This window comes from Myotis lucifugus, unplaced genomic scaffold (genome assembly GCF_000147115.1).
Source record: "Myotis lucifugus unplaced genomic scaffold, Myoluc2.0 scaffold_145, whole genome shotgun sequence".
NCBI lineage: Eukaryota > Metazoa > Chordata > Mammalia > Chiroptera > Vespertilionidae > Myotis > Myotis lucifugus.
Window position 1 is genome coordinate 2,179,732 of NW_005871193.1, and position 22,033 is coordinate 2,201,764.

Here is a 22,033-nt window from a genome sequence, read left to right on the forward strand (position 1 = left end):
ATCGGTGGCCCAGAAAGAGTGTTGAATTTTTGCTGCATGTGCTCAAAGATGCAGAGTGTAATGCTGACCTTAAGGGTTTAGATGTAGATTCTCTGGTCGCTGAGCACATCCAGGTGAGCAAAGCTCCCAAGATGCAGTGTGGAACTGACAGAGCTCGTGGGCAGATTAACTCACACGTGAGCTCTCCCTGCCACACGGAGAGGATCCTACTGAAAAAGAGCAGATTGTTCCCAGACAGAAGAGGAGGTTGCACAGAAGAAAAAGATACCCCAGAAGAAACTGAAGAAACAAAAATGTATGGCCCGGGAGTAAATTCAGCATAAAATAAATACTAACTCTATCTCCAAACGGTCCAAACAATGGCTCTAATCTGTGAGCACAGGCCCTCCTTCCAAGAGTCATTCTTGATCAACTAGTCCTGAAACTGGCTGAACTTCACCTGACCCTTCCTCCAAAGCCCTTAAAACATTCTTCTCTCCTTCCCCAAGTTAGGAAGGAATTGAGGCTGTGCTCTTGGGGGGGTGGACGGGTGGAGGGTTGGGGGGGTGGTGGGAGCCCTCTGGGGATGCCCCTTCACAATGCACTCCTTGTGATAAAATGGTCCAGTCCGGGAGAGGGTCTTCTGTTTATCCCAAGAAACATCTCCTGGGGGAAGAGAGGAAAGAAAGATCATTCTGCAGTTTGTGGAGGGACTTGAAAGAGTGTGCCAGGGAGGACGATTCTAGAATAGTGAAGGTGGGCCTAGCAGGTACCCGAGCTGGCCCAGGACCCTCCCGGACCTGTCCCCGGGTGGATGGCCCCTCACTTCCTGGAAGCTCACTGTGCCCACCTCTCAAGCCAGCCCTGCTTGCTCAGCACCTCTGCTTCCCTGAGGAGCCGCAAGCACCTGCTGAGTTTTCCCTTTTAGATTTTCCCTGGAAAGGCGATCAGCTGAAATAATTGAGATGAAGCGAGAAACGGGCACTGCACAGAGGAAGCCAGGCCTCTAGAAATGCCGGAGAGGACAGGTCTCAGTCCCAGAGGAGTGTGGATACAAGCCCTTGCTCTCTCTCCACATGGTTACCTGGCCCCGATCCTATCTCTTTGGGGCAGGTGCAACATTCCTGGGTGTGAGGAGGGCCTTATCAGAGGGGAGCAGCAGAAGCTTGATAGGCAGGCCAGGGTCCAAAGTCAGCCCCACGCTCCGTGCAGCCACACGCGTCTGGAGGACAAGGGCTTCCTCACCAATGCACTTCCTGTTCCTGCCTTCCCTGAATGGAATCCCAGCTTGTTTGCAGAGGGACGAGGTCACTAAGGCCAGGGTCCTATCAAAGGGCCTTTTGTCGCCTGAGCTAAACATTGGCTCATTGTTGCTTTCCTGCCTGGACCCTGCAGAGGTGAGAGGTCACTCAGAGCCTCCAGTTTCGGTGTGTGGCTCTGAATGCAACGGTGCAGGAGGAGGAGGCCGGCCTGGTTCTGGGGCGAGGGACCCTGGGACGGGCCGATGGGATGCCTCTGCCCAGGGCCTCCTGTCCAGCAATGACGGGTCCAGCTGGGCACGTCAACACACTTACCTTCCTCCAGGACAAAGGATTCTTACAGCTTTGCCTTCCTCCCTTATAAACTCAAGCCTGTTTATAGGATTCTTTTCCTCTCGCTGCTCAGGGGATGGAGGTAACCCTGCAGTCTCTCAAAGTGGAAGTGGCCCACACCACCTTCCTTTCTCTGCACATTCACACTTTCCCGGAGAGCACAGGGTGGTCTCTGACCCCTGGAACATCAACAAAGTAGGACAGTTTTCACCTCTTTGAGAGAATGATTGAGACAGAACAATTTTAGAGAGTTTGTAGGACAGACAGAGTTAAAGTCCTGACACCACTTGTTAGCTGTGGCACTTAGGACAAGTCTTTTATCCTCTTCATGCCTCTGTTTCCTCTCCTACCAAATGGCATGATACTGGAGTTGTGTGAGGACTAAACAGGATAACGTGGGCAACGTGCCGAACTCTGGGTCTTGTATATATCAATTGCAGTCATGTGACCTAGAACTATTATTCTCAGGATGGGCCTCAGCACCTGACCCCAGAGTCTGCCCAATCTGTTCTCTGCTGCCCCTCAAGGCACATCAGCATGGTCTTGGGGTGAGGGTCTCTCTCTCTGTTTAGAAGGCTCCCCAGTATAATTCAAGGCCATGGGTAGAGACAATGTCCACACATTTGCTTGTCAAGCCTGACTACTAAGAGAACTACAAGGGACACCTGGTTATCTAACACCGGGTCCCAATATGAATGGATCATATTTGGAAAAATTAAAAAGAGGCAGCTGAGATTTGGTGGATTAGACTTGTCTCATTTTTTATTTGAGCTGTAGGAAAGATGAGCCCTTGTGGCATCCTGCACTCAATTTCACCATTTTTCCTTCCTTTAATTAACAAATATTCATTGAGTGCTCGCTGCTTGCTGGGAACTGTGCAATGTGCAGGGCATACAAGATGAGCACAAGGATGTGTGGTCTCTGATCTGTGGAACTTAGTCTGATGGAGGAGCAGACATTAATGTAATAGGTACGAGCAAGTGCTCTTAGGGGAAGAGGGTGACAAATTCCATTAACTGATGGGGTGACAAGCTCAGAGACGGTGCAGGGGAGGCTGGAGGGATGGACTGGGGTTGTTTGTGATGGGACTTGAGCTTGGAGTCCACATTTAACGTTTTGGTCTGTATCCTAAGAGCAATGGGGAAACCAGCCAGGTCATGACTACTTCAGCTTTCTAAAAAAAAAAAATCTTTCTTAAAACTTTTTATTTTAAAATAATTTTGACTTTAAATTTTTTCTAAAATAGTACAAAGTGTTCCCACATACTCTTCACTCGTGTCCCCCAAATGTTAGCATGTTACATAGCACACTTATTAAAACCACATGCGGATGTCCTTTTCTGGAGCAAAATCCAACCTAGGATCCCACGTTGCATTTATATGTCTTCAGTCTTTATCTTTCAAGATCATAGGGCTTTTGAAAAGTATGGACCAGTTATTTTGTACAATGTCTCTCAGTGTGTGTTTGTCTGATGTTTCCTCTTTTTAAGTTCAGGTTGTGCATTTCTGCGATGGTGCATCCGTGTAGTGCGATAGGAGGTACGTGATGTCAACATGTGTCATAATTGGTGATGTTAACATTTGACCACTTGTTAAACTTGTGCCTGTCAATTTTTTTCATTGCTAAGATACTATCTTTTTTCCTTTTCAATGAGTAAGTATTTTCAGGAAGATACTTCAAGACTATGAAAATATCTTATTTCTCATCAAACGAATTAATTAATAGATGCACTAATTTTTGCGTCTATTAATGACTCTTGCCTGACACAATTATTACTAATTTGCCAAATTGTGATTATCTGCTTCCATAACTCCTTCTACGTTTATTGTTTAGAATTCTACTGTAATGAAGGACTGTTCCTCCATTTCATTATTTATTCAATTATTTATTTATATCAATATGGAATCATGTATATTTATTCTATGGGTCATTGTCCATGACTATCATTGATTTTGTTACTCAATTTATTCTCTATTTGGCTCTCTATTTGGCTCTTAAGAGACTCTTTACTTTGACTCTTCTGTCCTTTTGACATTTATTAAAAATAAATAAGAAAATGAGAAAGGCTAGAAGAAACCCTGTGTTATTGGATTGGAATTGGAGGTACATTATTAATGATTTTCAATATGCAGGGTGTCCCAAAAACATGTATGCACACTTTCACAGCTGATAGCTCAATTGATGTTTCTCCCTTTTCAACCAGAGTAAGTTTTGAACAAAGAAAATTCATCTTAAAATGCTATTGGAAGTTTGAAAATGCAGTTGAAGTACAAACACTTCCTTTATAATTATTCACAGTGTGTCTACATTTTTTGGGGGGAGGGGGCACAATTTAAAGCTGGTAACTCACTTAATTTTCACTCCTTTTCAGGTTTAACTGATTTGAAATAATGGATAAAGCCAGACTAAGCTTTGAACAAAGAAAATTTATCCACTAGACTTTTTTTATGGGGATACATAAAAGATAGTTTATGGTACAAAAGTGGCAACATTTGACAAATTGTGCTGACATGATTCTTGATGTTTGTGATTCCATTGCTTTGCATTATCAGCAGTGTCTGGACCAGAACAACCATCACTTTGTAAACAGATTGATGAAAAAATATATTCATTTCTGTAGATTCTTTTAAATTTTGAAAATGAACTGTATGTTAATAAACACTGACTTTACAATCACTCAGAGGGTGTGTAGATTTGGGGGGGGGCATAGATGAACATAGACAATGATATAGATGTGTATGCATGTGAATAGACATCTATTTTCTAGCTCTGTCTGCTGAGAGGGCCTAATACATATGTATTTTCTTAGGTCCTTTCACTCTTCCATGAAAGGCAGTGTACCACAGATGCAAAGATAATTCTGGTTGCCGGTGGAAGGGGCTAGAGTGGATGTAGAGAGAACACTTAGCTGCTACTCTGGTCCAGGAGAGATGGTGGGACCCCAAGTGTGGCTGTGGTGGGACCAGAAAAGAAGAAAAAACTGTTTTGAGAGATGTTTGGAGGTGATAGTGCCATGATTTATAATTGTTTGCAGAGGACAGTGTCATGGATGGTATTTTGATTTCTGGCTTTACTCATTGGGTGAGTGAGTGCTAGTCTTGCTCAACTGAGATACAGAACTCGGTAAAAGGGTCAGATATGGGAGGGGCCCCACGTGGTTCTGTGTTTGGACATATTGAGCTTGAAGTGCAAATGATGTAGGCCGCTGAGGCATTCAGCACTGAGGGGAGGTCTCAATAGAAATTTCTAAAGCTTTGAATTCTGGCCTGGTCTTCTCCACACACAGGTCAGGACATGGGAGAGCAGCAGCACAGAAAGTAGGATCCTCCGCTCAGTTCCAATGAGCATGGAGCTCCCCACACCACCAAGCAGGTCTCAGCACCAGCTGGCTGTCTTACAATTCGACTCCGTTCTGACACTGTCTGCCTGGAGATAGCGTCAGATCCTACAAGTTGAGGCCTCAGTCCCACAAAACGGCCTCCCCCTCCCTTCAGATGCCAATTGCAAGTCAGGATTGTTACCTGTGCTTCTGGCCAACAGACTAAATCGGAGGTTCTCAGGATCCCCTCATTGGGTTTGATTCATTTGCAAGAACAACCCAAAGAATTCAGGAAACCGGTTTACTCACTGGATTACTGGTTTATTACAAAATATATTAAAGGAAACTAATGAACAGCCAGATGAAGAGATACACAGAGCGAGGTCTGGAACAAAGGAGCTCTGTTCCTGGGAGCTCGGGGTGGGAACTGTTCTGGTTCACCGACTTGGAAGCTCCCCGAACTCTGGGGTTTTTAGGGAGGCTTCATTACATCGGCGTGATTGATTCAATCACTGGCCATTGGCAATGAAACTCAATCTTCAGCCCCTCTGCTTTGCCCAGAAGTGGGGTGGGTGGGAGGGTGGGACTAAAAGTTCCCAGGTGGTCAGCCTCCGTCCTCAGGCGACCTTGGGGTTTTTCAAAAGTCATTCCTTGACATAACAAAACACACCTTTATCCGTCTCCTCACAGGAAATTCCAAAGGTTTTAGGATCTCTGAGCCAGAAATGGAGATGAAGACCAAATATATATTTCATATTAAACTGAAATCACAATTTCAGTCTCATGCAGAAGAAAAACCACAGACAAAAAACTTGGTCATCACCCAACCTCTTCTTGCAGGAGGCTGGCCTCAGGGCAGGGCAACCACCAGAGGACGCACTTCTCCAGGGGTGGGTGAAGTTAGAGGCACGGGGTAGTCCCTGCCTCTCCAAGTGGAAGCAGGGTGGCCGAAGATTAAAGCTAGAATTGTACCAGATTTCAAAATGATAATGATGCCATATTTGACCTAACCCTCGGCCACTGTATGTTTTCAGTTTTTCCTCTCCCCTCCTCTCTCCCATCCATTCACCCATCCACCCATCTATCCATCCACCCATCCAACCACTCACCCACCCATTTATCCATTCGTTTTTCTGACTATATTTATATCCACTTATAGGTATAATTCCTCTTCAGATAGGAGGTTGGATTAGATAATCTAAACATTTCCTTCCAGCCCTTAGTTATATGATGTACCTTTCACCTTAGGTTATATTGTGATTCTTTTTGGCAGGGTGTTGGTCTTTCCAATTAAGTTGTTTGGTTTCATTGAAACATACATTTTTTAGTGAAGCTCACCTTGTCCTGAGCTTTGTCAGGATATCATTTTGACCCAGATTATTTTGAACTCGAAATACGTGGCACGTGGTGAATAAGAACAACCATTCAGACAGGTATTGAGCAAGAGGGAAGGACGGCCTGGAATTAGAGCATCACCTGGTTTTATCTCACTTGTATGCTCTGTCAATGATGTCAATGATGACAATGATGACAATGATGGTGGTGATGGTGATGATGGAAGTGATGGTGGTGATGGCAATGATGATGAGTTCAGTAAATCATGTGGCCCTTATAGCAGAAGGGATTTAGAGAGGTCATCCACTGTACCTTCTTGCCTCCTGTTAACTAATGCCCGATTCATTCCTGAAATATGCTTAACCCCATTTTTAAAAATGGCCCCAAGAATCTTGAAACCTTTTCTAGCCTCACCTCTTCCTGACTTGAGCCAGAGTTCCCTCCTGCTATGTTTACCAGTATTCTTCTCCTTCATTTAAAAAATGATTAAAACAATAAATAAGTAAATAATAAATAAATAATTATTGGATAGCCTATAGTTCTTTGAACTACACGGTGAAAGAAAATTAAAGGAAGCCAAAAGAATCAAACTATATGGTCATGGGCCGCAAGAGATGGATGAAAAAGGGGAAGCCGAGTTTGAGGACAGAGAAGCTGGAAATAAACGGTTCAGCCTTCATGGAAACACAAACACCATATTGATGCTGATCTCTTCAAATTCCAGGAATCATGGTGTGGCGGAAGCTGAGTCACCTGGAAGGTGTGCCAAAGCCTGGTTGTTACTTTGGACTTCCATTTGCACAAAGATCTCCCATTTCCTCTGCGCTGCATTGAGTGTGCTCTTGGCTTCCTACCCTTTCTACATTTGCTCCCTGTGAGAAGGAGTAAGATCCAGAAGACAATACTATCACTTATGGAGTTTCTACACCGTGTCAAGCACTGACCTTGACACAGTTTATAGCACTTGTTCATCCCCACAATTTTCAAAAGGATGGCATTATCCCCGTGTTACAGACTGAGAACTTGAAGTTCCAGGAGGTCCCAGGGTTCCCTGATTGGTAAGGGATGGAGGTTGAACTGAGCCCCGATCTATATGCTCCATAGTCACTCACATGAGAAAAAGGGCACGGAAGCATTTTACCTGAATTCCTTCTTGGATTCTGACTGAGATGAACATGAATTCTCTTGTCCATGCACCAGGTCTCTACCTCCTCTCGTCTATGAGCCTACAGCTTCATATTGTGATAGTATGACCCTTTCCTTCCTACATGTATGAGCATGGATCAAAGGATGGAGTGGCTCATCTCACATACACATATTGTAGACCTTGAAATCTTCACCTCCAGCTCTAACTCATATCAAACAGCGCCTGTTCTCCAGTCTCCCATCCGCCCTTCCTTCCATGGAATAAACACCAAGTTTTGCATACCTGCCTGCCCCTGGGTTACAGGGAGGCCTCTGCCAGACCATACTTCACACTGTGAAGAAAGGCATCTAAGACATGACTGGGCCCATCCCCTGACCTCTGTGCAGGACTGCACGTAGGCCTGCCCCACCGAGTCACAGGGCAGAACTCCCAGAGTAGCACCTGAGTAGTGATTCAGAGGAGCAGCTGCCAGTATATCTGAGGGCACAGACCCCACATGCCAGGCTGAGAGGCCTGTATTTGGCAGGTGGTTTGTTCCCAGCAGTAGCAAGACTGCAACAGGGTATAACAGATGCAAGGTCAAGTGGAAGTAGAGTTGTCACTTTGGTTTTTTAAATCAAATGACTGACTTTTATACACTTTCATCCAAAATCCTTCAAAAAGAGATAACAACAACCCTGAAGACACTCACCTCCCACCCAATCAGTTCAAGTTGAATGAAGAGCAATCCTATATGGAGATAAGAGAGAGAGACATTCCACAGGTGGCTCTCACATCACCTTCAGGATGGCAAATGTCCTCATTGGGATCCCACTGCTCATCTTCAAAGTGAGGACAACTAGTCTATTTTTGAATCCCAAAGACCATCTATAGAGAGAAACATGCTCTTTGAAGGATGAGGCCATGGGACACATGGCATCTTTCAATAACAAGGGAAGGAAGGCTCTCACATGAAGAGAATTGGGGAAGTGGGCATGCCACCAGGGTGGGGCTGCAGGGCTGGAAGGCAGGATGTACGTAACTCTGGTCTGGAGAGAAATGACCTCTATCGGGGAGTGGGGATTTCGTAGGAGATACTCCTGACCAACCTGTGTCGGTCAGCCTTGAGTTGGGGTCAGGGCCCCAGATTCTTACCAAGGCTTACTTTACAGCGAACCCTAAGTTTCCCTATTTATCAGGGCAATTAACAAAAAACAAAGTGATCGTTCCTCAGGTTGTGTCTTGAAATATACACATGAAGCAGATCAACCAAATACATCGTGTCCACTCAGTCCTCCGGGAGGGGGCCTTCTCTCTTTTGGGGAGTCTGTAATAAGACTTGGCTTGGCCAACTGAGGGAGTTCCTGTGGGCTGTGACAGACCGAGTCCTCAGCCAGGGCCAGGAGTAAGGCACCAGGCGTTTGGGTGTGTGTGTGAGAGAGTACACAGAAACCATCACACCCACACCCCACATACCACAACAGGGTGGAGCGGGCCACTTGTCCTTACCTTAACCTTCTCATCATGTTCAGAAATGCTGAGCTTTGACAGTGCTGGGCCCCTAAGGATGCAGCCCCAAAATGCTCAGCCAACCTAAAGGGCACCTTCCCAATAAGAGCTTCCTTCCTGGATCTGCCCCTCACATCTGGGGATCCTGGACTCCAACCAGGTCACAGCCACGGGTCCCATTTATTTCCTAAGGGGAAGTAGGAGTCTTGTCTCGCCACGTCTGATCCCCAAGCCTGTATTCACAAGCTCACACCACCCACTCAGATTACCTTCTTTTGGCATTTTCTCAAATTGCATAACTTGGTCAGGAAATTTGGGGTTAATCATGACTTACTCTACGGTTGCTTCCCAAAGATGAAATAAAAAGCCACAACACTAAATATGACACGAACAGCATTTAATCTCTGATATTTCAGAAGACACCTTAGGATGTGAAGGTCCCGTGGGGTGCTGTGTGGATGCCTACAAGTACTGCGTGAGGGGAGGCAGCATGCAGCCTGGACTGGGAGCAGGAGCCCAGCTCTGGCCCCGGCTCGGCTATTAAGTGGCATTGACTGTGGATGGTCACTTCCCTTCTCCAACAGGGTTGGGTTTGAGCAGCTCTAAGGCCCCTCCCAGCTCCGATAGTCTATGCATAACTGGCAGAGAATGTGTTGTGTTGATTTTCCGTAGGTACTGAGGAAGGTAGAAACTACTTGCAATAGCGTGGGCAAGGCCTGAGACAGTTCTACTGTAAGTACCGGAGCCTCTGGTCTCGGGTTCCCATCTCAGTGTTGGCCCAGCCTGGGGTCAGTCATGAGCAGACTGAGATAGGAGCAGAAATCACAGAATCAGGGACCACCGCACAATTTTTTAGTGAATTTATCAAGTCCACAGCCAAGGACCCTCCCCAGCGGAGGTGTGCGCTTTGGCCACTTAACCTGCCTTCTCAGACCAACAAGAGCTCTGCTACTCTCAATCAACCAAGAGATTTTAGTTGCAGGAACGTGTCCTATCCTTGGGACGGGGGACGGTGAGAAGGTAGCAGGTGAAGAGATGACAGGCCAACTCCTCTTGGCTCCTGTCCAGCAGGCCGGAACGGAGAGAGGGATCGAGCGAAGTACGAGCCCGTCTCCATCTATCGCAGGAATTCTGGAAGACCCGCATTTCAGGCGACGCTGCATGTGTGGCACTGGCACATCCATGGTCCCCTTTGACTTTTTTTAAATCAGGCTTGGCCACCCCTCTCCACTCAGTTCTGGTTGGGCCGAACTCTACCCAATGTACAAAAATCTCCAACATGAGCAGAATTCTCAATGACTCCTTGTGTCTTATAAATAGTTTCAGTGATATGTACAGCCTAACACACACACACACACACACACACTCTCTCTCTCTCTCTCTCTCTCTCTCTCTCTCTCTCTCTGTGGGAATCATATTCAGGATGATCATCAGGTACTCATTGGCACAACCACCCTGCATCTGAGCGTAGGCTTGGACTCCAATCTCTCCCTCCTCTTCACTTTGGAGAGCAGAGCATTGGAAAGAAGCCTAACCCTGCCCAGCCCCTGAGCAGTGAGGTGGACAAGGCTCCTAGGTGGAGCCCTGAGTGTCGTCTTGTATGACAGGAGGCAGGGACGAGGTTGTGCGGGCAGTGCTGGTGGCCGGGGCCTACTTTACTCCTTCCACAGTCCCAGCTTCTTCAGAGCCTCCCTTCTGTGCTCATCAGGGATGCCTTTGGGGGAAATCTTGACACTGACACAAGTGGGTCGAGGCAGCTTGTCTCGGCTCTGTCCTTGGTAAGACAGGCGCTTGGAGCTCTGCTCGTGGTCAGCCAGCATGCTCACCTGAATCCCTGCAAAGTCCTTCCCAGTGCCCAAGGAGGCGGGGCGGGGCCGGGAATTACGCAAGACATTGGGTGAGAGTTTGTTCAAGAAGGAGTCTTTTCCCAGAGAGCTGCTGGCCTTGGAGCTGGGGTCTTTCTCAGCTGAGAGGTAGCTGCCCAGCCCCACCCCTGACCGCTCCAGAGTGTTGGACTTGAAGTTCATCTGCCTCAGCCCAGGGATGCTGCTCTCCTGCAGCGTCAGGGGATTACTTACCCCTGGGGCCCTAGGGATGGGGATTGGCATAGACTTGGCAGCTGGAACCTTCCCTGGAGTGGGTTCCTGGGCAGGAATGAAAACCTTGCCTGGAGTAGACCCCTGAGCTAGAGCTGGAGCCAGGGCTTTCATTGGAGAAGGTCCCCGGGTTGGAGCAGGAGCCAATGCCTTCCCTGCTGAGACCTGAGGTGCAGGCTGAGCCAGAGCAGGAGCTGGGGCTGGGGCAGGGGCCTGAGCGCCAGTCCCCTTGAGTCTGATGGAGCTGGGGGGCTTAGTTAAATGGGGGCTGGGCTTCTCTTGGTCCAGGGGCAGCCCCAGCTTCTCCAGAGCCTCCTTGCGCGCTTTCCTCTGCTCCTGCAGTGAAGAGGAGACCAGGCCGGAATCGCCGGGGGCAGCTTCAGGGTGGCGGGACAGCCAGGGCTGGGGGTCGCTGTGGAAACTGCTTCGGCTGCTCTTGAGAACAATATTAGGGGGCAGCTTCCGGGGCTTAGGCCCTGTGAGGGGAGCCACATGGGCATTTGGATCCCGCCCTGGTGGGACGGAAGCATCTGCAGCTCTGGCGTTCTGAGACGACATGGCAGGAAGAGGCCGAGGCTGTCCTGGTGCCCCCGTCGAGCCTTTCTCATTGGCTTTTTGGGACATGGCCTCTGAAGAAGTCTCCTTTCTCTTCTGGGGGCTGAGTGACGTGAGGAGCTGGGGCGCGGGGGTCCTCTCCCCTGGCCCTGTAGGCAGGCTGTCTTCCCCACGCTGCTCGGGCTGGGCGTCCCGGAAAGCCTCTGGTGGGGGGATGAGCGCTATGTCCAAATCAAGGGCGGCCTCCTGGAGCCCGGCCGGAGCCTGGCTGGGCTCCCTGCTCTGGCTGAGCTGCTCTTCCTTGGGGTCTGGGATGACCCTCTGGACTGGAGCCTGGGCGGGCTCCCTGCTCTGCTCTTCCTTGGGGTCTGGGATGACCCTCTGGACTGGAGGCCTGGCTGGGCTCCTTGCTCTGCTCTTCCTTGGGGTCTGGGGATGACCCTCTGGACCTGGAGCCTGGCTGGGCTCCCTGCTCTGGCTGAGCTGCTCTTCCTTGGGGTCTGGGATGACCCTGTTGGGTTCCCCTGGCAGGTGGCTGTTCGTCTGGGGGGTGCTTTTCCTGAGGTTCTGGTTCCTACTGATGTGGATATTGCGGGGGAGGCTGTAGGAGCCGGATCTGAAGCCCAGGCCTTGGGGTTCAGGCAGAGGGGGGAAGCTGGACTGGGTTGCTCTCCTTGGCTCTGGTCTTTGCTGAGCAACCGTCTCCTCTGGATGTCCTGTGAGGGGCCGGGAGAACAGGGAAAGAGAGGACAGAGGTGAGAACCCTGCTGCCAAGGGAAAAGCAAATATTCCCTGAACTCTGGTCTCTAATTTGCATGGATGGGTTTTGTTTTTATTGGTTCTTTGCTCTTAAAGGGGCAGCACTCTTGCCTGGATATCATTTAGATGAGCAGATCGATACTAGCAGATTCCCTTCCATCAGGGATTAATTTTTCACAACAACTGGGGAAAGGGCAGCCCCCGATGGCTCCCTGTCCTGAACGCAGGCTCTTTCTAACCGTCTACAGAAGCACCAGGGGTGGGAGAGACCCAGGACTGTCCCCTAGGTATCTTGGGGCTCCCCGGTAAGTGATCCAATGGAAACATTGAACTCGAGCAGCATGAACAGGTGATTTGCCTTGTTGGGGTCCACCTTCTTCCTTCACTTCCCATACTGGTAAGTACCCGGATGATTCTGGGTAATGGCCAAAGCTGTCCCCACACCAGAGAGTGACCTGGGCTCTTTCCTTCCAGTGAGCTAGTCAGGTGCACCGGGCCCACTGGGCCAGGGAGTGAGTCTGAGGTGGCAGTGAAGCCCCGTGTTCCCATGTACTGCTCGAGCTTCAGGGACGTTCTAACACATGATCAATAAATAGTTGCTAAATGAATGAATGGATGATTGCAGCCTTGATTCCAGCGGGACTCTCCTCAGGAGGAAAGTGCCCACCTACCCTGGGACATATGGCCCCACACTCACGGCCACACTCACATGCCATCCTGTCCCCCTTCTACTGAGCCTCAGCACCACTGGCTCTGCACACACTCTCCCCAGGGCCTTAAGGTGCCACCCACTCAGGCTAAGGGGGCCCCTCCCTCTTCTTATCTCCTGCAGCCTCAGCCTCTGGGTCATCCTGATTAGCTCCCCACACTGACTCAGACTCTACAGAGCCAACCACCCACCCCTCCCTCACCTCTGTGGTTCTATCTGTTTAGAATTCCTCCATGAGTGGGTGGCAGCTGGTCAAACCCTCTTCCTCCCAGGCCTCTGACACATGTAGAAAAGCATAGGAAGCTGACTGGTCAGCACACCCTCCTTCCCTCCAGGGTCAAAGCTTTATTCTGGCCAGGAGAGTGGAGGGGAGTGTGGTCACTCCTTCTGCTGCCTGTGACCCTTAAAGCCAAGAGCCATCAAAGTAGAAGGACGTTCAGATTTCCTGCGCTTCGCCAAAGGTGCCCAGACAGTCTCTCTTACCCTGGGGAGCAGGCTGGAGTAGAGGCAGTGCTCGGGGACTTTGGGGAGTTGTGTCTTGCTCAGACTCCTCAGTGGACAGTCCGCTGTCAGCCTCGGTGTCCAGTGAGCCAATGGTCTCCTCCAGGAAGAGCAAACACTCCTTCTCTTCAGCGGACAGGAAGTCGTAGCTGTCAGTCTGGAGTGAGGACAGGAGGAAGGAGAGGAGAAGGCAGCTATGAGAGAAAGCTCGGCAGAAACTGGCGGGGCCTGAGAACCACCCTGTGTTGGGGAAGGAATGCTGAAGAGCTGGAAACCTTTCCACGGTGCTACTCTGCAAACCTGCTGGAGTTGCTTCCTGAAACTGTAGGCACCAGGGAGGGCAGAGCCTGGCGGGCTGCTGTCCCACCAGCACCCGGGTCAGGTGGCTGGGCAGGCAAATGGCAAGAGGCCTTTCTTTGGCTCAGTCCTGGGTGACATGCTTGGGAGCACAGATCAGAAGCAGTCCCAGGTTCTCATTCCGATTTCTCTGCAATTCTTTGTTGTTTCTTTGCTCAAATATGTCCAATATTTCACTTTGCGTGTCTCCGATTTAGCTCTAAGTTATACGAGCAACATAAAGATTTGACCTTCAACTTGAAAGGTATTGCTTTCAACATTTCTAAGTACTTCTGCATACTTGACCTGGCATGTCAAGGACAGGATGAGGACAAACAGGAAAATCGGCCAACTGCTGGCTGCCAGGCCAATGGGAACAGTGGTATGACTAGCCACAGATACATCTACTAAATAATTTATACTTGACTCTGAAATGCATTCCATACAGGATTTTTTTCCCATGTGTATTTACCTTCTTGATAGTATTTGGCTCTGCTAACATTCAAATGAGTGTGCATTTCTTAAGCAAATAGTAACTTAAGGGGGGAGGGTGAAGAAATTGGATGAGTACAGGGGGAGGGGGGAGAAAGCTATTTGGTATTAAATATTAGGTAGATATTAAGTAACTGATTTGAATTAGAAGAAATCCCATAGGAATATCTAGGAAAAAATGCTATGGTCATTTCCGATGGTTACTGACCAGTGTTTTACAGGCCAGGAAGACCCATGGAACAGTCACTCTCCAAACAAGAGGTTGAAGGGAAAACTAAAAGGGCAAATAGGAATATATGAAATTTGGCCCAAGTCTGTTCCTGGTATCTTTGTCCCTCTTCCTAATATTTGAGATGCTTTAGAGTGATATATTCTCTAGGCCCACTCAGATGGCCAGGAAAGATTTTGGGATAGCCTTAAAAACATCCTGGGAGGAGGGAAGAGAGCTGTTGGAATAACCCTTCCAGTCCCAGACTCCTTAAAGTGCCATCTGTCAGCTGACTGAGTGACAACTGACAGATGGCACTTACATTTCAAAGGGAGCCCTAAACATAGCCCTTAGAAGACCTGAAGCCAACTCCAGACAAAGATAAGCCAGCTCTGGGTTTACCCTTTGTGGATGTTTCTTTTTGAAAACCTTACATCCCAGTCATACTCTACGTCCAGTGGTATGTAACTATGCTCCATTTTTACATATCAAAACTCATTGGCTATATATCCTCACCTGAGGATATGTTTTCACCAGTTTAAGAGAGAGAGAGAAAGAGAGGGAGAGAGAGAGAGAAATATCGCCAGATTGCCTTCCATATGTGCCCCGACCAGGGATCGAACCACAACCTAGGTATGTGCCCTGACCAGGAATAGAACCTGCCACCTTTTGTTGTACAGGATGAAGCCCCAACCAACTTAGCCACACCGACCAGGGCTCACTGACTATATTAAACATCCTTGATGTACAGTCGACACCCTTATAATCCTTACATTTTCAAATACCTCTAAAGCCATAAACTATAAATAACTATAAATTCTCAGGTGTTATTATGTATGTGATGAATTTCCACAGGAAAGGCAAGCTTACATTTCACATAGGGCAGGTTTACTCTTTCACACGAGCCATACAACAATTAAGATTTAAATTCATGCCCAGAAAAATTACAATTTATTATGTGCCATTCACAAATCATGAAATATAGTGACTTCGGAAGGGTCTCAATCTCTGCTCATACATAGATTAATTCTTTTCTACATAGAGAAATGTGCTAAGTGCTATATATACATTTCATTCACCTCCCTGCAAGAACGCTATGAATCCAGTTTTAATATTATCCCCATTGTAAAACTAAGGAGACTGAAGCTTCGAGAAATGAAGTCATTTGCCCAAGGTCATACAGCTCATACTAAGGAACCCAGATCTGTTCGGCTCCAGAACCCAGGCACTTAATTACTCTGGTCTCTTTGATCTTTTTAAAGTCTGAAATAAAGCTGCTAATTGCAGAGAACCAACCTCAGGAACCCACGTGCTACAAGCGTCTGTATCCTAGTTTCCACCACGACCTCAGCTCACCGGCCTGCTCCCTCATCTCCACTCAGACCCCCAACCTAATGAAAACTAGAAAAAGTCTCACTTGTCCACCTGCGCTCTGGGGTTGTCCCACCCTATAGAACCATGGGTGACTCAGAGGCAGAAAGCATCAACTCGGATGATTCACTCCCTGACAAGGAAGATGAAAGAGAAGGAGCAGTGAGCCAGGTCGGTGGTGGGCAGGGCGGGGCGGGGCAGGGCAGGTGTGCAGAGAGCGGGCCAGGTTGCAGGACAGAGAGTACGTACAGATCCGGAGCGGGTGGAGGTGGTGCTCGTCATGCTGTCCCAGCTGCCGATGCGGGTCACGGGTTCCGAGCCAGGCCCCTCTGGCCACAGCTCCCTCTCGGGCATTGCCAGAAGCAAGGTGCAGGGACGGCGAAAGGGGCTCCCAGAGGGGAAGCGGAGAGAAGCGAAGAATGTCCCAAGCTGGGCCTGAAAAGAAAAGAATCAAAGCCATGTGTGAGCCAAGCCTGGGCTCGGGCAAGGCTCTGCCCAGGCCCTGGAGCAGCATGGCAGCAGGGACATCAAGCAAGCAAAGTGTTGGAAGGGGCCGTGGACAGCCATTACCCAAACCCAACCCCCCCCCCCCCAGCCTGCAGGGAAGGACACACAAGCTGGCTCACATACATGCAGAAGGACGGACTGAGGTGGTGGAGGAGCATTTAGTCAGAAAGGAAATTCCATCATCTCCTTTAGTCACCTTTCTCTCTGAACTAGGGGGCTTACCCTCCACCCTCATTACTATAAACAGTAAATATTATAGGGGTTAAAAGCTTGGATTCTGGAGGTCGTTGGATCTGGGTTTAAATCACAGGTTAGCCATTTACAGTTATGTGACTTGAAGCAAATGACTCAGTTTTTTTTTTCCTCATTGAACAGGGTTAATGTAAGGATTAAATGAGAACAGTTAGCATCATTTAGCTGGTAGTCAATATTAAGCAATGAATAATTAACTACTACTGTTCTTATAATAAGAAAAAGACAAAATCCACTTGGGATCAAAGTAAATTGAAGGAAGGGAAACAAGAGTTGAGAAAAGACGGGTTCAGGTTTAAATGGGAGACTATAGGCTTGAAAGAAAGAACAGGGCCTTAATAGTACCTACGTCATAGGGTTGTCTTAAAGATACAACAAAATAGTCCATGTAAAACACTTGCACAGTGCACGGCCCGATTGTTAGCTGCTATTATAGTCAACAGCACCATCATCACAGCAGCCACCAGCAAGCCACCACTGTCTCCCTAGCCTTGGACACACATCATAGCACCTCCAGTGGTTGGCACAAACCCAATTTTCCTTTTGTGCATCACCCCCTCTATTGTTGAAGTTATTCCAAGTAGGTTTCCTAACCCGTGTCAAATAAACAAGAAAAATGTCCTATATAGCTTCCTCCCAACTCCAACTCCTAGGGAAAAACATTTCAAGTTCATTGTGCCAATAGTAATAGCAAAAGAAGGCCATCCACCTTCTGAAAATCACAAGGATTTTCACATGCCTGTGTGTGGGAAACACTCCAGCAGAACTGGGAAGGCCAGGGTGACTGTGAAAATGAAATTCTAAAAAAATATATAAAGATTAAAAGACAGACTAAACAGAAAGTTGAGGGAGAGGTAGAATACAAAATATAGAATAGAGTCTGATTCTGAATCCATATTTCCCCCATGACACCATACTTTGTCTTGTACCATCTTTCCTACCCTTCCAATACTAGGTAAAATGTCCTAGAAAAAAATGTGTTCTATTTGAGATCTCGGGACTTGGGGTTTGGATTTCAGGGCTTGCTGTTCCTTCACCAATAATTGCTCCCAATGCCTAAGTCAGGTTTGGGCTGTGCTGGGTGTGTCAGCCTGCCAGCTCCACAGCGCTGACAAGCACAAGGCCTCAGAGAGCTCCCCTCCTGCTCGGGAGAAAGCCCTCAGGTGGAGCAGGGAGGGAGGAGCAGGACAATGGGGAATGAAGAGGGAAGATCCCTAATGACACAGGTAGTTTATGGTGGCCCAGCGCCTCTCAGGAGATAGAGAGGGAACAAGAAGGAACAGAAATGCCAAAGATGCCCAATGATAAGTCATCATTGGGTAAGGCAGTTCTTAGAGTTCCTTCATGAGGTTAGTTGCCCAATATCTAGAACCCCAAAGACACAGAAACATGAGAAGTCATGTGAATGAAGTCCAGTCACCTCCTACATCTACTCCATTGATGACTGTCTAGGACAGCCGTGGGCAAACTATGGCCCACGGGCCGGATCCGGCCCGTTTGAAATGAATAAAACTAAAAAAAAAAAAAGACCGTACCCTTTTATGTAATGATGTTTACTTTGAATTTATATTAGTTCACACAAACACTCCATCCATGCTTTTGTTCCAGCCCTCCGGTCCAGTTTAAGAACCCATTGTGGCCCTCGAGTCAAAAAGTTTGCCCACCCCTGGTCTAGGATCAGATAGTACTAACTCATTCTTGACATTCTATGAGATTGATGCCATTACAGAAAAGGGGAACCATCTCTCATAAGACGAGGCACACAGAAGGCGCTCAAGGAATGCTGGGTGAATGAATTTGACATCCATTTCAGTGTCTATTGAGTTGAACTATGGAAGACCTCTTGTATATTCTTTTTGCTTCTACCCTGTACTCTAAGTGCAATGGAATCTGGTCAATGCTTTCAGTTAAACTAACAGGCATGGAGCATGCACTGTTTCTGAGAAGTGAGTGGGGAACCATGGGTCTAGTTTTTGCCTCCATTTCTCTGAAAGATCGGGGCAGTAAATAGTCAAAGTGGCTCACTGTGATGAATATAATATTCTCCGTGAATGGGTGAGAGGGTGCTCCCTCTTCCTTTCAGAGAAAATGACTACCCGGGTTCTTCCAAGCACCCTTCAGTGTTTATAGTGGTTTCCTAGCCTGTCCTTCCTCCTAGGTGCCTGTCACACTCTCACTTCAGAACCAGGGTGGCCTGAAGCAGCTGGAAGAGATGAAAACAATCTGAATAGCACTACTTCAAAAAAATATATAGCTTACAAAGTACTTTAAATATGCTAATGAGATATTCAAAATAGCCTGATAACTTAGGCAGGATGTGGCCCACTTCCCCTCCCTAAGGGAAGCAAGGAATGACCTCTAACTACATCCAGGACAGCCGGTGGCCCCTGCCCTTCCAGAGGGCATCTCAGACTGTCCAGATGCGAGAGGGCCATGCACCTAAAGGAGGTCATTGGCCACCCCTGGCTGAGCACAGAAGCCCTACAGTCACTCTTCTAACTCACACCTTGAACCCTGTACATCACCTACTCCAGCTTCATGCTCCAAGGCCAGGTTTGGCCCCAACAACAGCTATCTATGTACTAAAGACATTACACCAAGTGCCACTGAAGATCGTATCATCAGACGCTACATAACCACTGCAGAGACAAATCCCAACCTGAAACCAAAGTTCAGTGAGTCCTGAAGTGCTCCAACCTCCTCTCCACACCTTGCTTTCTGACGCAGCGTCTGACCCGTGAAAAGGTCTTCTCTCCCCACTCCCACTTCCCCTCCCCCCCCCCTCACCAGTTTGGCCTGATCTGGATGCTGCTGCATTTCCTTCCACCAACTTTACAACCTTGAAACTTGGGGGCTATTTCAGGGCACTCATTGAAACCTGAGATATTTCAACCTGATAAAAAGCCCGAGTACAACAAGCACTCAGGTGAGAGTTTGGTATCTTTGAACCCTTGACCTCTGGAGGACTTGAGGGGAGGAGGGAATGGGTTAAGAAATGTGTATAGTTAGGGCTGGCCATGCACAGGCACATTAAATATTAACCACTCCACTAAAGCCAGCCAAGCCTCGGAGGAGAGTAAATAAATAGCGTGTGGAATTCTGGCATCTGCAGAGGGTGGGGTGGGCAGAAGGCTTCAGCCCCATTTCAGTTTTCTCGGTACCTTCTAAATAGACTCCTCCCATGAGCCACCCCCACATCCTCCCAGGGCTCTGTCTCCCTCCCCAGGAGTCAAGGAGGTCGCCTACTTCCTTCAGACCAGGTGTCTCTGCTTTTCTACCCAGAAATGCACCCCAGGTTGGAGAAGATCCCAAGGAAACCACCAGGACGACTTCCATTGCACTGGGTGTGCATCCTCTCCGAACATGTGGGCAAGTTTCTGCGTGCGTCACGGCAACACTCTAATCCCCCTTTCCACCCCTGGGTCTGAGGGAAGGGGTTGGTATACATATTCTCTGCACAAAAGAGCTTTGTTAGACATCCAATACAAGGGTTGGCAAAAGTAGGTTTACAGTTGTTCATTGGCAAAAACAAGAATAAACTCTGTTTCCCGTAGTCACAACTGTTCACCTACTCTTGCCCACCCCTGTATATCTGTACATTCACTCAGCTTGTGTCTCAGACCCTGGGTCTTCCTGCTTCCCTCTTCCCTGCAGCAGGAGAAAGGCGGCATAGGGCAAAGTTACAGGCCAGAGTGTACCCCCCCACTCAGAGGTGGATAATGGAGAACTGACTTACTATTCTGACTTGACTTCTGCATCCAACTTCCTTGTGCAAGTAAACCTGTCAAACAAGCTGCTAACTGGGAACCCTGAAGGAAAGAACACCCGGGCCTGGTTCTCTCTGTGGACACGATCACACTCCTGTGACCTGAGCCCCACTCCTACCAGAGTCAGCATGCTACCGCGAGAGTCATAAAAATGTGGGTGAGGCCCCAGCACAGCCAAGTAGCTTTCTGTTTGCCAGTCTCCACGTCTATTCACAGGTAAAGTCAGAAAATTAATTGAGTTGAACCCAAATAAAGGGGACTCTGCGACTGGCTTGTCCACGAGGTTTCCAGAGATGAGCTGGTAGCCTGAGCTGGAGTTTTTCCAATGTAACCAAACCTCGCCTCCCCTCACAAACAACCCAGCGGAGCTCATGCCTTACACATTGCCAGTATTACACACACACACACACACACACACACACACACACACACACTGCACCCTTTACTTAAATAAAGATAGTGGGTGAGTTGATAAAGCCATGGGAGAGTTTCCAGTAGAAATGCAATGGAAAAAACTACTCCCATTCCCTGGGCCTTCCTGCATTTTGACTTCTCTACTCCAACGATTCTCGTCCAAAGTCACAAGTCAATTGGAATTGCTCAGAGATGGAAATTTCCAAAACAAACCTATTTCTCCCCCTTGTACGCTTATCCAACCTGAATAAGCAGGTGGAAAGAAAAAAAAAAGCATTCCAGCCCTGGTCTCCACAAAAGCACTTCAATCCAACCTTCTTGCATCCCCGACTGGCCTCTGGGAGTTGAGGAACAGAGAGGAAAGCCCGCTAGCTGGGGTGTATAGGGCTCCCCACAACCCTCTAGCTCTGAGTTCCCACACAGCCCCCTACCCCCTCACACACACACACCTTGCTACAGTATAAGCAATAGTTGGTTAGCGATGAACTCACCTTTACTGGGTGGCGGGCTGAAGAGAGGAAAGAAATACCCTTATATTTCAAAGGGCAGAGACGCGGACAGAGCCTGCTTCCCCTGCCTCCCGCTGTTTTCTTCTTTTGACCTCTTCCTGACTTACCTGGACAGGTAAATGCTTCATCTGTGCTGGTTCGCCCCACCCTGCCTGACTCTCAGCCAATCCCAGCATTCTCTCCCTCCTTCTCATTCCAGCTGTTTCTCCAGGGAAGGTGTGGGAGGGGAACGGGCAGGGCGGTGCTGCTCTCACTTAGCCAATCATCTCTTGCCATTCCTTCCCCTATTAAGAGCCAATAAAGAGCCCTTTTAAAAAAACGGAGGGCTGGAAGGAAGAGGGACTGGTTTGGGCTGAGACTGGAAAAGGAGAGTTGGCAGTGAGGGAGTAGGCAAAAAAAAAAAAAAAATTGTTTTTTAAATTACATCTTCATATAAAGAAACAGTCCACTGGGCAGTCTGCTCTTTTACGCATCTGTCTGAAACTTGGTTTTCTATCTAGAGCTGCCTTCTTCCACTTGGAACGAAGTTTCCCCCTGAATTCTCCAAATTAAAATCCTCTGTGGCCAATTTCGTTCATGACTTTTCCAATCTTTCAGAATCACTTTCATCCTCAAGCCTTTGCCTAGCAGCTCATAGTGTTTCAAAGTCCACTCCTGACCGTGAGGGAGATGCCTAAGACTAGGGGTGCCTAAGACA

General features: G+C 48.2%; 1 protein-coding gene across 4 annotated transcripts; it reads right to left on the bottom strand.

Moving 5' to 3' along the window:
- Window positions 1-9,240: 9,240 nt before the first annotated feature.
- CUNH1orf116 (chromosome unknown C1orf116 homolog) lies at window positions 9,241-21,476 on the bottom strand. Of its 4 annotated transcripts, none has more exons than XM_023758990.1 (5): window positions 21,319-21,476; window positions 16,137-16,322; window positions 13,463-13,637; window positions 11,961-12,227; window positions 9,241-11,837 (listed from the first exon to the last, which is right to left on the bottom strand). In XM_023758990.1, the coding sequence occupies exons 2-5, from the start codon at window positions 16,239-16,241 to the stop codon at window positions 10,516-10,518; spliced, it is 1,869 nt and encodes a 622-aa protein (XP_023614758.1). In that variant the 5' UTR covers window positions 16,242-16,322; window positions 21,319-21,476; the 3' UTR covers window positions 9,241-10,515. The 4 variants fall into 4 exon arrangements, with proteins under 4 accessions (XP_023614758.1, XP_023614757.1, XP_006094930.1 ...); XM_023758989.1 differs by having other exon boundaries at window positions 9,241-11,897; XM_006094868.3 differs by having other exon boundaries at window positions 9,241-12,227.
- Between the last annotated feature and the right edge of the window lie 557 nt (window positions 21,477-22,033).

Bases quoted from the DNA above. Each gene is read 5' to 3' on its own strand.
- CUNH1orf116 (XM_006094868.3), bottom strand. From the start codon at position 16,241: ATGCCCGAGAGGGAGCTGTGGCCAGAGGGGCCTGGCTCGGAACCCGTG. The intron at 13,638-16,136 runs GTACGTACTCTC...TCCTCACTCCAG, and splicing joins CCTCCACCCGCTCCGGATCT to ACTGACAGCTACGACTTCCT. The intron at 12,228-13,462 runs GTAAGAGAGACT...GGCCCCTCACAG, and splicing joins ACTCCAGCCTGCTCCCCAGG to GACATCCAGAGGAGACGGTT.